General features: G+C 40.6%; 1 protein-coding gene across 1 annotated transcript in view; it reads right to left on the reverse strand.

Moving 5' to 3' along the window:
• Positions 1 to 11,339: 11,339 nt before the first annotated feature.
• ZEB1 (zinc finger E-box binding homeobox 1) overlaps positions 11,340 to 14,198 on the reverse strand; it is a 128,065-nt gene continuing 125,206 nt past the window's right edge. The window contains exon 9 of the mRNA XM_069859389.1: positions 11,340 to 13,555. Coding sequence (XP_069715490.1) covers positions 13,002 to 13,555 — 554 coding nt within the window. The 3' untranslated portion in view covers positions 11,340 to 13,001. The remainder of the gene's footprint in view (positions 13,556 to 14,198) is intronic.

The following is a 14,198-nucleotide window of genomic DNA, read 5'->3' on the forward strand; positions in this document are numbered from 1 at the left end:
ATGATTCTAACTGGACACCTCATCCTCAAGTCCCTGGGAGCCCCAGCCTTAAACCAACAGAGACCCACCTCTTCCATCTCCCTGCCTGGCTGGCCTGTCCCTACTTCTAGTGTATTTTTAGCAGATTTTGCCATGTTTCTTTTTTGTCCGGACAGTCTCTGCCTTAGTACTCTTGCAAGAGACAAGAGATACTTGACCTCAAAAAAGCTGCTGCCCGCCTTATCCAATAGAAAAGGAAGGAGCTGTGGCAAATCCTACCGTTGAGAGGAAAGCTTTGCCTATTCTGACATAGTACTGAGGATGTTCCAACACCACCTTCCCCACCCAGGTCCTCAAAGGCCCAAAGCCCTAGGTGTGGTACAACTATTGCAGAATTGCATCGCCCGTGAGGGATGTAGTGTAATGTGTTGCAGAAAAAGTGCAGGGAAACCACGACATGTCTTCCCTTCAGATGAGGCTTGGGATTTGAGCAGTAAGTACAGGACAACCCATCTTGCACAGGACATCTGGCAACTGAACACCAGGTGACCTCTGTACTGCAGGCAATGCTCCAACCCCATCTGCATGGTGATGGCTTTGCTCTCCTATAGCTCCTTCGCTTCACTGGCGAGGCATTACTGAAATTCAATTGCACAGCATGCCTGTGGATAATGATTTATGCTTATCTTTCCTCAAAAGATAGAGAAACTGGAGCAGAGACAGGGATTTTTTTTTTCTTCACTGCAGAGACATTTCAGTTGTTTTCATCCTTGACTCTGACATTTGTGATCTGAGGTTTCTGCCTCCACCCCTCTCATTCCCACACTAGTGTAGGATGCAGGCACCTGGCTGTCCTCTGCAGGCAGCTCTGCCACCCAGCTTTGACAGAAAGGGATTATGTAAGGTAAGAAGACCGCCTCAGATCCCTACAAAACATATATTGGATTTTTTATTCAGCAGGGCAGTCCACCACTCATGTCGGGGCAGGGAGAATGAGGCTGATATTTGGGTAGTTTTTGGAAGTTTTGCTGACCGTTGGCCAGATAGCTGTAAAAACATTCATGTGGGGCCAGGACTGGAAACACTGCAGGGCCTGTCTCTTCACTGGAGAGATTTTGTACTGTGACTGGGTGAAAACTAGTGAGACAATGGATGTTGATGCATTTCTTTTTCATTGCCATGGCTGGTATAAACAGCTGGTTCATGTATTTGCTGACATGACGTAGATAGCAAAAGCTGGATCTAATGTGAGTTCTTGTAACAGCCCTTGGCAGCTCTCACAGGCACCCAGAGGCCTCTGCAGCCCAGGTGTCCAGGGCCACCCTGGTGCCAGTGGGCCAGCACTTCTTTCCTGTCCAAGGCAATGAGGTAAAGGAGACCTAGTCTGGGAAGATCCCAGAATCTCCCAAGCATCCCTACCTTCTGGCTGCGACCAGAGCCCATCTCATGTGCACTGATGACTTCTGCCAATGTTTTCTTCTAAAGTTTGGGTGGAGGAGGTACTTGTCCCTTATTCAGCAGCTTGTAGCAAGAACACTCGCCAAGGATGCTGTGTTGTGCTCAGGATGGTGCTTGTCATCTCCTGCTCTATCAGTGGCTGAGCCTGTGTGGACCAGTCCTTGGGCCACAGCAATCAACGTAGGGGCATCTTCTCCATCAAGACACTGCTCTTCCCATGGGGTCAGAGACAGGTTCTCTCTGGTGCCTCAGCTTGTTTGTATGACACTTGTCTCCTTGCCTCATCTTCTACTTTCACCCAGGTCCTGAAATACTGTCTAAGGAGGAAAACATCCTCAGAAAAAGGAAATGCAGCATCCCAGCCCGGTCTGAAATAGCCTGTGTCCACTGGGGTGCATTTTTCAGTCACTGAGATGATGATAGGTGGATTAAACAGGATACTGGGTTTCTCCTCCTGACATATATAATTTAACCTTTTAGACATAAGCAGAAGCACAGGCCCAGGAAAACACAGGGAGAAGCCTGTATTTTAGAGCATGAGTGGACAGAAGGACCCAAGTGCATCCCTGAGCCCAGGAAGTGCCAGCTGATTTACATCATGTTTTAGTGCAACCAATTTTCCCTTTGCACTGTGTGATCCTTGGACTTTATTCCAAGGTCAGCTCCTGAAGTCCTTTCTTATGCCTCGTCTGTAGGCTCGGAGTGATGACGTCCTGCTGCCAGCGGCTCATTCACAAGCAAGGGAAAACCCAACCCATTCTGATTTTGAATATGCGAAATGGCTAATAGAGCTAATCGTGGCCTCTGCTCTTGTAATAGCTTGGGAGTGAAAAACAGATATTGATGCAATAGGGCAAAGGACAATTTCTAGCTCTGGCAATAATTCAGCAGCCTGCACTAGGCAGCCCTGTGCAGAGAAGGTGCCATGCTGCCAGCAGCGCGCTCTTGATGAGGTTTTACTCACATTTGTAATTTACTTCAGTTTTTGCTTATCGGTACATCAACTCTCTTGGCTTCATTCTGGTACCTACCACAACGTACAGAAACCTTGTGATGGATAAAGCAAACCTAGAAGAGTAAAATCTCTGTAATCCAGACTATACTTGTTATTTTTACCAAAAGTAGTGGCATGCAGAGCACAGACACAGGAGTAGGAGAGCGTGGAAGCACTATTTTAAGTCAACCAGTACAGGAGATTGTTCTTAGCTCAATGAAGTGACTTGCTTGTATCAGAAAATAATTTAAGTTTTAGCAATAGCTGGAAGTCTTTGCAGCCATGTATACCGGGAACAAAGACGTGTGTTTACACAGCCCTGGTTACACTGCCTTTCAGGGTAACAGACATCAGTGCAGTGCTGAGAGTAGAGAAAACCCAGTAGTTTGATTTTAACTGTGAGCTGCTACTGTTACAGACTGCAATGTAACAGTAAACTCTGTACAGGTTGTCACTCTATAGTAACCCAGCTTTAAATTCAAGTGGAGAACATTCCAGGACGACATTAAGAAGATGATGAATATTATCAGTAAGCATAAAATATCTTCAAAAAGCATTTCAGCTAGATCCACTACCAGGACCAAACAGCTCCATCTGAGCTAATTCTTGCTTTCAGCAGCTGTACACAAAACCGCAGCCCTCAGAAGCACGAGTCAGGTGCTGCTGTTGTCCGGAGGCAGGGATGCCTTGGGCAGCTCAGGCTGTAGCTAAGCACATGCTCAGTGCCTGCTTTACACCCGTGTAAAAGGAGCACCCCCGTGCCCCAAATTTCCATCTTTTGCTCCAAAAGCAAAAGCTTTTGTATTACTCGGTGAACTTATCCAGCTAAAAAATGACTCATTATTGTTAACTGGATGGGGCAGTGGCAGCCTGGGAGAGGGCAGAGCATGAGAGGGGGCTGGATTCTCCTTTCCAGCCGCAGAGGCATTTGCTAACACTGACTGCAATTGTTGTTGAATCACAGGCTCGGTGTTTGGAATAACAGTTCTCTGTAGGTTTAAACATCTGCTTTCGGGCATTCTCAGAAGTCCACTCACATCAACATACTTACTAATCAATCAGAGCTCACGGACCGGGTCTTCCTTCACCTGTATCGCTTGGGGACCATGGTTAAACAGGCTAAACTCTCTTAAACCATTTGGAATGAGCTGCACACTGCTGTGGAAAAACAGGACAATCCATGATTATGTCAATGTTACAGTACTCGTGATGGATAGATGAAACTTATGCTTAGTTTTTCCACTTAAGGAGGCTCAAAGGCAGCACACTGTATACTAGCCCTTCTGGAAGACACAGACTCTATTATTGGGTTAGTGCTGTTTTCAATGACAGGATTTTGTATTTGGCTGTAGGGTGAACGTAAGAACATGATTCTTAGCCTGTGGTGGAGATGAGGGTGTCAGTCCTGTTGGCAACGTCCCACGTGAATAATGGCCAGACACTGTAGTTAGTACCATAATTCAAATCTCCTTTTCAAAGAGAGTGCAAGAGTCAACTACTAATTAGAAATCCATACTTGCTTGTGTGCTTTTTCTTTTCTCTTCCATCCTCTCAAATAACAACACTAACAAGAGAGCAACTGAACTAATGAAACCCTCTATCACCTTTCCTGCCTTTCTCAGCTGGACAAGCAGTGGCACATGCTGAGGGTGGTTCAGAACTGCACTTACAATAAGAAGGGATTTAATAATACCTGCCTTTGCTTAGCAAGCATATTAGTTAGTTTCTGCGCCCTAGGCAGCCAGTTTTGACAAGCCATGCAAGGACTTCACATCTTTGACACATCACCTTTTCTGTCAAAGCTGGACAGGAATAGTCATCTGGTCAAGATGTATTCTAAGATGTGAGAAAGGAACATGCAGCACAGGCTCAGAAGTGGCATGGCTTAGGAGACCAAAGCCAAACCCAATATTGTTGGTTACAAGGTGTTTATAGCAAGGGAATAGTGTGCTGCAATTTTTGCTGCCATTTTTTTTGACTGAGAAGTACATCTATATCCAAAATTCAGAGCACTCCAGAGACTATATACCAGCATCCTTCCACCCCTTAGCACTGCCAGTCATCCAGCAGAGCATCTCTGTGTGCTGCAGGACACTGATGGTAATGCACATTTTTTAAGGGAGCAAAGGTTCTGCTTTCCACAAGGAGAACTGGGCCCTGCAAGCACTCAGCAAACTCCACATCAGGTAACATCACATGTATAAGTAGAAAGGTGAGCAAAATGCACTTCAGAAGCTACAAGAGACTGTTCAACTAGTAGGATTATAGGAAAAGCTCATTTGTGAAACAACAAAGGTGTTAACCATGAGAAATCCCACAGAAGTTTAAAATTTGTGTTCAGAAGGAAGTGCAGGACTAGGCTGTGGTGGATGAGGTGCAATGCTCTCTGGTTGACTGCAGAAGCCAGTCCTACTGTGACAGTGAAGCCAGGCTGGTGTTCTGGCATTTTCAAGTGCTGCTTTTCCAGCAGCAGAGGCAGCTGCACAGCAGGAGCACAGCTGCCACATGAGTTCAGTCTCGTTTACCTACAGCAGTCCCAAGAGGTGCAGATGTGCCTGGGTGCATTGGGCCTACAGGGCAAACCCAAGAGCAGCTGGGTAGCAACTAGGTGGCAAGAGGGGCAGAGGATGGACTTAGCATTTTTCAACACATAGTTTAAAAAGTCAGGAACATAAATTGTCTCTGACATATACACGGTTCTGTTAATGAAATATTTGCATTTTTTGGCATTAGGTTCTCCTGTTATTTTCGAGTAGGTTTAGATACAGTGAGCTGAACAGGTTCACATTTCCCTGAACCAAATACATTTCTATTATCAGAGAGCGAGCAAGGCAGTTCCAGCCTTCTTAAACTGAGACGGTGAGGCCACTGTCAGGAACTAGATGAAATGCTCTAAAAATTCCTGCTTTACTGTAGTTTAAACTTTTCTTTTCCTTAACATTAAAACCCATCAGAATATTCTAATTGCAAAGGAGAAAACCTACACTGCTTTAACTTACGTGAGTAATCATGGGGTGAGCAATTTCTATAAAGGATTATTAACACATGGAACAATTTGCTGCACTAGGGTGGTTTTTCTCTTCCGCTTCTCTCTGCCAGGGGTTACAGCTGGAGCCCCACTGGGGAGCCATAAGGACCTGGACAACACATTTCTGATGGGTGGTCTTCACAAAAACCCCTACAAGGAACAAGATGATATATTTATTGGGTCAGCAGGAGCTGTGGGGAATCAGCAAAGTTTATATTCTTTCCCCTCTGTAAGAGTCACCAGCAGTACCTGAAGTCTCTCCAGACTGACAGCCCACTCACCACTTTACTTGTAGCAGCAATCCCAGAGCATCAGCCCATCCAGGGAGCAACAGGACACAAATGTTACTGGTTTCTAGAAACAGTTCAGGAAGCAAATTGCCAGCAGCAACTGGTCACCTAGCCAAACGTCCCACCAGCCCTTTTTTGGCACCTACTTGCCCTGAGTAAGATGCGCCTATTGTATACAAAGTATGAGTCTTTGCTGCTTGAGCTGAAGCGCCGGCCTTTTGACTGCGGTGAAAGGGGATAAGCGTGTCAAATGGTGTAGCTGCTAAAGGGTGAGTTCCACTGTACCACTGAGAATCATTGAAATGCTCTATTTTACATATTCCTTCAAAACAAACAGCATGCAAGTAAAAGGGAGATGACTTGGTCATGCTCAGTTCTGTTCCTAGCTCTGCCTGAATAACCTTGTGCAAGCTATGTTATCATTCATCAGTTAAGTTTTTATCTGTTTTTTTTTCCCTAAGCCAGGAAAGCAACCTGAGTAAGGGTTGGGAAAGATAGAGACATTATGATAACACTCACTACAAGTGCAAATGCTAGAATTCCTTGTTCCTATAGAGTGCCTCTCACCACGTTTAAGGTTGTCTCAGAGATCAGAATGCTGATAAGAAAAACTATGATTAAAAAGATTTAGAAAAAGACTCTAAAGACAATGCCATGTTTTTTGGGAACATGAGTCATTACTCTCAAGAATTTATAATTTACAGACCGAAGGGTTGCCGTTCTCCAGCCTCAGGTGATGCAGGCTGGCAGCTCCTCCAAAGCCTAGTTGCTGGCTCCTGCCAGAGGCGTTCTTTGGAGCAGAAATAATTTGACCTGGTCAGGTTGTAACCATGACCACGTCAAGCACTCCCTGGCCAGTATCAGCAGCAGCTCACAGAAAGGTGCTCCTGGCAGGACAACCAGCTCCAGCCATCACAATGCTTAAATATTCCTCCCCCTCACTCCAACATTTAGTGCTCCAAAGACTCAAAAAGAAGCAGGTAAAAGTTAGATAGCTGTTCAGCTCCTGGTTTGGAGACCAGTGACAATATTACACTCGGCCTGAAGAAAAGAAATTGAGGACTGCTGTTCACAGAAATGTTTTCCTATTAGTGGGTTGATTTGATTGAGGGAGGCAAAAAAATTCCATGTCCTCTTTTTGTGTATAGCAACATGACCTTTCAAAACTGTCAAAAGCCCTTGTTATTTTTAGAATTTTGCATGATCTTCCAATGAACTTATTTCTTGAACAATTCTTTTCAGCTTTGAACAATTTGGTCCAATATTCTTGCAAACTGAAAAGAGCAAAATGCTCCCCTCTCTACCTTTACAATAGCTTACCTGTCATTATCACAGAATTCAAGGGTTCCAGTGGTATTCATTAGCAGTCATGCAGAATTTGGCCTAAAGGGAGTTTTGAGAGTAAGAGGTGGAAACAGGACCCAGTCACACAAAGTACTGTCAGGCTTGTGGTCTTTGGGCTCAGGGTGTGCTAAAAGTGAGAGGTGTTCCAGGTGAAAAAGGAACAGAAACTCATGAAGAATGACACAAAGTTAGTGTAGCTGCATTTTAGGTTTTTTTAGGGCTTAACTGATTTATCCCCTCAATTCCTGAATTAACATGCAATGCACGTGATTATTGCACAAACCCTGTTTTGCAAAACCCAAGAACAGTTCCCAGTACAGAAAGCCTAAAATCTACAATCAGAATTAGAAAACTTGAGACTCACTGAAAAACCAAAGGAAAAACCAACCTGGCATTCTCAATATATTTATTTTCAAGATTACTTCCCATTGTCCTAAGATCTTTTGGGGGATCTGCTAGTGTAGAGGCCTTGGAGAACTTTACATAGTTGTAAGATTAATACTACATGACTGCATCAAGCTACTAGGAGAAACTTTGCTATGAAAGTGCTCCTGACATCAGCACACTTAATGATTAATCCCAAATAACAGTTTATTTTCTAATTATGATTTAAAAGATGAGTGGATATTTTTGCTGAAGCAATGAAATATATCATAATATACCATTTCCCCTAGAGACAACATATATACAACGTGCATGATATGCGTGACACACACAGTTCAGAAGACAGTCTGACAGATTAGTGTGACCAGAGGTCATGAAAGAGCAGAGGAATAAAACATATTCGTAAATGTTTGACTAATTTAAAGAGTAAATTTCATCATCATAACTCTTCTGGGTTTTTTTTGTGAAAATCAGATTGTACAAATATAATTAGAACAGCTGCCCAAGAAAAACATGAACAATAAATGATAAAAAAGATTCTTGAAAGATACTCTAATATTGAATTCCTGTTATCACAGAATCACAGAATCACAGAATAACCGGGTTGGAAGAGACCCACCGGATCATCGAGTCCAACCGTTCCTATCAAACACTAAACCATATCCCTCAGCACCTCATCCACCTGTGCCTTAAACACCTCCAGGGAAGGTGAATCAACCACCTCCCTGGGCAGCCTCTGCCAGGGACCAATGACCCTTTCTGTAAAGAATTTTTTCCTAACGTCTAGCCTAAACCTCCCCTGGCGGAGCTTGAGGCCATTCCCTCTTGTCCTGTCCCCTGTCACTTGGAAGAAGAGGCCAGCACCCTCCTCTCTACAACCTCCTTTCAGGTAGTTGTAGAGAGCAATGAGGTCACCCCTCAGCCTCCTCTTCTCCAGGTTAAACAACCCCATTACGAAATTTAGAGATTATTCTAGTGATAATTAAACAAGATATTCTACCAAGGAAAAAGAAAAAAAAACCCCAAAACCTTTTGTGTTTAACTACTAGAATGAGAATTGCAGCATATACAGCAAAACCTCTATCCAAGCAAAGAATTGTGCGTGGACTTATACACTCTGGGAAGTAATTTAAAAAGAACAATAGGTGTCCAGGACAGCACAGATTAAGCTCGTTCCTCTTTCTCCTCCTCCTCTGCTCAAAAGCCATCCTCTATCTTCATGACAACCACCATGAGCAAAATGGTCTTTTCTCATCCTCACATCATTACCTTCACCTCTAATGGTTCTCTGTGCACTAGAAAGTATTTTCATTATGGCCATTTCTCTGCTATAGACTATGTTGGTTTGGAGTGTGAACTCCTGATCTTTCATCGCTTTGATGATAAAAGCTCCAGTGCAGCATTTTGCTGTGGCAAACCCTGTGCTTTTAGTAGTGTCATACCTTCTCTCTTGTAAATGGCTTTACCTTCAAATTGCCTCTCAGGCTTGTGGCCACCACCATCCCAGGCACACTTTGCCAGCACAGACATCAGTAAAGTGCTGCTTGTACAGACACTGATAGTGGGTTTACCTGCAGTAATTGCATTAGAATAATTTTACTTAAGAGCGCAAATGTACCACTTGTTGCCAGCTTAAGCAATTTTTACTCAATCTGCCTAAAGAATAGTGCCTTTTAGAGTAACTATTGCATTTTGGGTTGATATGCCATCATGCATTCTTCTACTAAAAGACACTGAAACACACTGGCACTCTGCGATTAGCCAAACTATCAAAACTTCCAGATTTCTTTAGTATCCATTAATTATCTGATTACTTGCAATCCAATACCATTTTAAAAAAAAACATTCAAGGTCATACACACAGCATTGCTGAGCATTGCTATGTTAAAATCACACATATAGAGAGGCTGCTCCAGGTAACTGGCAAGCAGACAGCAATGTGGCTATGGAGAATTTGAAAGAATGCCACCAGTCACCACTGGGATACCATGTGCATGCTACTGAAACACGAGAAAGCAGTTAAACTCAGGATCTCAGAAGGGTATTCCCCACCCCACAGCATGAAACTTAATATTTACTACTTGTAACATTCCTCTGGTAGTTATTCTGTAATATTTTACCTATTCTTAAATTACCTGATGGGTGTTTTGCAGCTCTGTGAATCCTAAATATTACAATTTATTATATTCTGGATTCATAAAATAGGTTAATCGCAGAAGCAAACCCAGACCATCAGTCTCGGGTCAGTGCTCTGTCCCACACCACATTCAAAGTACACTTTTCGTCAGTCTGACTAGAAACTGTCCCCTGTCCCCCAGATTGCTTAGCTGAGATGAGCCACGCATGGAGAGCAGGAGGAAGAACCAGACACAGACAGCAGCATGGGCACACAAAGCAACTGATGTACTTTCCATTTTCTGATCAAAGAGGTCACAGGACGTGAATCAAAACAGCTTGGACTTGGCTCTCTGTCCAAGCATAGCCTTCTCTTGCTTCCTTTAAGGTTCTAGAAACTGAAGTTACTGGCCTTTCAAATGCAGCTGTCACTTACGTGAGTAACACTGAATTTATTCACATCACCATCCCGTTTTCAACAAATGTCTCAGTGGGTTTTTTAGTATAGATGAGAAAGATAATAAGGGATTATGAAAAATGTGAAAAGTGTTAAAATAATTTCATAAAGGTGTGTTTCATTACCTAGTACAGAGCAGAGGTGGTTTTACCTGTGAGAAAATCTGAACTACCTGATGGACTCTTTTATGATGACTACAAGGCAACATTATTAATGCAATATAAACAGTTATTTTTTTTCATAACACCTTCCTCACTTTTACCTGAATGATATACTACTGAGTTAGGAGCTCAGTCGACTTAAAAGTGCAATATTGGGTATATTTTACAGCAAAATACAGACAAAGTGAAACAATTAATATATGAAATAAATATTTTGTATATATTAGTGTTGAGATAATAAAATGAGAATAATTTAAAACTTAGATATGTGAACACAGAATATCTTACATCGTGTTTATGTAAAACCCCCAAGAATTAACAAGTGAAATCCCCTTTTAACAACCATTAAAGAACAGACCTTTCCTTAAAGAACAGACCCTACACTTTGATTAAACTGCAAAACATTGTAAACATGCACAGGTAATACAACTTTGAAGCCTTCATACTTACATTACTGAAACTATACTTATCCTTAATGTTGGCATCGTATCTCTGGGAAGTTCAACAGCAATGTATGCATCAACCTTTGCACTGGCTTACTGCCAAATCAAGAAAAGTGTTATAGACATCCTTCCTTTAAAAGCACTTACTGAAAGAGAGCACTGAACAGGTAGGTAAAAGAGGAATAAAAAAAAGCCACAAATCCACATGGTTCATCTTGAAAACTTGTTCTAACAAGTGTCTGTTATTCTCACAGCATTGGCAAATCCATAGTCAGGTAGCAACCCCTTTCTTTTCCGTGGCTCCTTACATACAATTGAAACCGAGTATCAAGACTGAAGCAGGAACGCTGTCTGAATAACATCTCATAGAAATACCTTAAAACCATTTTCTAAATTACCAGAATAATGACAGTAAGTCAGACTTGTTGACGCATTTTATTGTGAGATGGGGAGTCTGGTAAAAAAACTAGAAAATGACCATGATGTAACAAGGAACTTAAAAATGAAATTTCAGATTTGTAACATACATACATGAATACAGGAACAAATTGGCACAGAAATGTTAAACATTGTTCCCAACACTGTTTATAAGATTATTCTAATTTGGCTTACTAAGGAAATGAGAGGTTTATGGTTAGACTAATCTCTTAATAAAACTGCAGAGCATCATGCTATTAGTCACACAGTGAATTTCAAAATTTAAGAGCTTTATATTAAAAACTGGATAAAGGTAAAATGAATTGATTGCAATTGTAAAATTAATACATTCCCATTTTAATTCTTCTGTTCTACAGTCCAAGGCAAGTATAAATGTTAACATAACACTGTTAAATCAAATCTCAATGCAAGAGAACCGATTGCATCTCTACTTTAAATCTTATCAACTTTCCAAATTTTCATACTAAAATATATTATTGTATTAATACAAACTACAGTATTATACACTACACTGTGTAATAAATAAAGAAATATAAAAATAAGACACATAAATATAAAAGTTTTCTAAAACTAAAAAGGTACATATGTCAGTAAGAAGGGTATTAATACTGCCAGGTTTGAAGACATACAGTACAAAATGTTGCACAGATCTATAAACTAAAAGAAATAAAATAATACTGATAGGTAAAAATCAGCTAACATTGTTAATAAATGGGGTCCATAATAACTAACATTTGAAAATATTTATGAGCCAGATAACATGTCATGTATGTGTCTGAAATAAAAGTAAACCAATAAAGCAATAAAGCAGATTAGAAAATTTCCCTTGTAATTATTGTAGAGAAATTCTGCAAGTCAGGTATTAACCCAAAATACCACCAAATAATTAAATAATGAAATATACCAGTGTTCTTACTTTTCTGATGGCTGAGTGTTTTTTTCCCCATGAATAGTTTAGAAGTTTGATACAAATCAACAAATGCTAGTTATTGTAGGCCACGCATTGGATAAAGGCTGCTTAGAGCCTTTATAATACTGATAAATGGCACTTACAGCACACAGCTCTTGCATAAGGCCAAAGGAGATACAAAGCTTCATATCATATCCTTCATATTGTCACTACATACTCAAAGCACAATTACAAACACTGATCTTGACGACTTTGCTGTCCTTTCCAGTATTAACACTGTTAGTCCCTGCAATCAGAACTCAACGACAATCTTTTCAACTACATTTTTAATCACGAGTAAGAAACTTCAGTTCCTCTATCACCTGCTTTCTTAAGGCTAACAATACACTTTAAATGATAATATGCTCTACTACAACATCTAATGTCATAAACCGCTACCTTCTAGGTTGAATTTACAAAGGTAGCCAAGCAATGTTTGCAACTGCATGACAGGTTTCTGCAAAAGGGAATTTTGTAGTGCAGAAGTTCTCACATTTTAAAACATAAGAAAATACTGAAGTGGATTTAGGAAATGTTTTACCATTAAAAAAAAAATCATATAAATCTCTCCCAATTGTACAGCTTCAAAATTAATCAACTTAAGATGAAAATTAATACTGATAAAACAAACAATGCCAGATGCTTGTCTAATAAATCAGGTTTCCTACAACCTGTTAAATCTTTGCTTTCAGAGTCACTGTATTTTTCTAATCTGCTTCATGTTATAAACTTGTTCCTAACTTTGAAAACTGTGTGAAAAATTACTAAGTTTGAGGTTCAGGCACACCTGGATTTCTTTTTTTTTTTCTTTTTCTCTTTTTTATATATATATTTTTTACACAGTAGTGAACAGAAATCACAGTATGCAGGCTACTGTGTTTCCATGAAAAGCATGTATAATATAGAACGAACTTCATTACCAATTTTGTTCTCCTTATAGAAAAAAACTATCATTTAAGCTTTATTTGTTTTTTTCTTCTGACACCTGCCCATTACTCTGTATAACTTCTGGTTCTGCATTGCTTGCTTGATTTACAGCTTCACAATTCTTGTTACCTTCAGTTTTCCCTTCTTCTTCTTCTTCTTCTTCTTCTTCATCTTCCTCCTCTACTTCTTGTGATTTCCTACATTCCTTTTCTTCCTGAAGTCCTTCTATCTCTTTTTCTTCCTCCTCCTCTTCCTCTTTTTCACTGTCTTCCTCTTCTTCCCTGGTTAGACTCTCTCTCTCATCTGAGTCGATCTGTGATGGAGATGCCCTGGCACCAGCATGCTCGTTATTGAGGACCTCTTGGCCTGTCTCCTCCTGCTCTGTACTGTCACGCTCTTCTGCCTCTCTTTTGCAATAGGAGTAGCGATGATTCATGTGTTGAGAGTAAGACCCCGAGTGTGAAAACCGCTTTCCACATTTGTCACATTGGTAGGGTTTTTCCCCAGAATGCAGTCGCATGTGTTCAATCAAATGGTGTTTGTGTTTAAATGCTTTTTTACAGATTCCACACTCATGAGGTCTTTTACCTATAAAATAAAGCACAAACAACTGAACATCTCGTAGTTGAAGCTTTAAAAATATATACTGTTGTCTTCACTATAAAACGCTGTTGGTGGACATATTACCAACAATTGATGATTTTATTTAACAAGCCCTTCTCCATGCATCCTCAGCCTAGGTTTCTCAGCCTAAGTTTGTCACCCAAGCCCAATGGACAAGGGTACAAGGGTATGTTGTGACATTTACATGGTAATTTGTAAGTTTTTTAGGAAAACTGAACATAGAAGGTTAAACAGATTCTAAGATAAAATTTCTTGCACCAAAACAAGGTTGAATATATGTACATTAGAAAAGGAGTAATTTTTCTTGCAGGAAACATTATTTCAAATCAAAACCATTTTAACTTTTCTACGTTGATGGAAATTTTAAATGAACTAAGCTTTCATATTGGTTTTTGAATACCAAATCCTTCTTCCACATTATATAGGTAAAAGAAAATCAATTACAAAATCTAGGTTGGAACAGGTAAATGCCTTATGCACAAAACTTGCTGACCACACATCTATCAACTACAACTATCTGCTTTAGAATCAGAGAATCATAGAATAACCAAATTGGAAGAGACCCACCAGATCATCGAGTCCAATCGTTCCTATCAAACACTAAACC

This window comes from Phaenicophaeus curvirostris, chromosome 6, assembly GCF_032191515.1.
Source record: "Phaenicophaeus curvirostris isolate KB17595 chromosome 6, BPBGC_Pcur_1.0, whole genome shotgun sequence".
Lineage (NCBI taxonomy): Eukaryota > Metazoa > Chordata > Aves > Cuculiformes > Cuculidae > Phaenicophaeus > Phaenicophaeus curvirostris.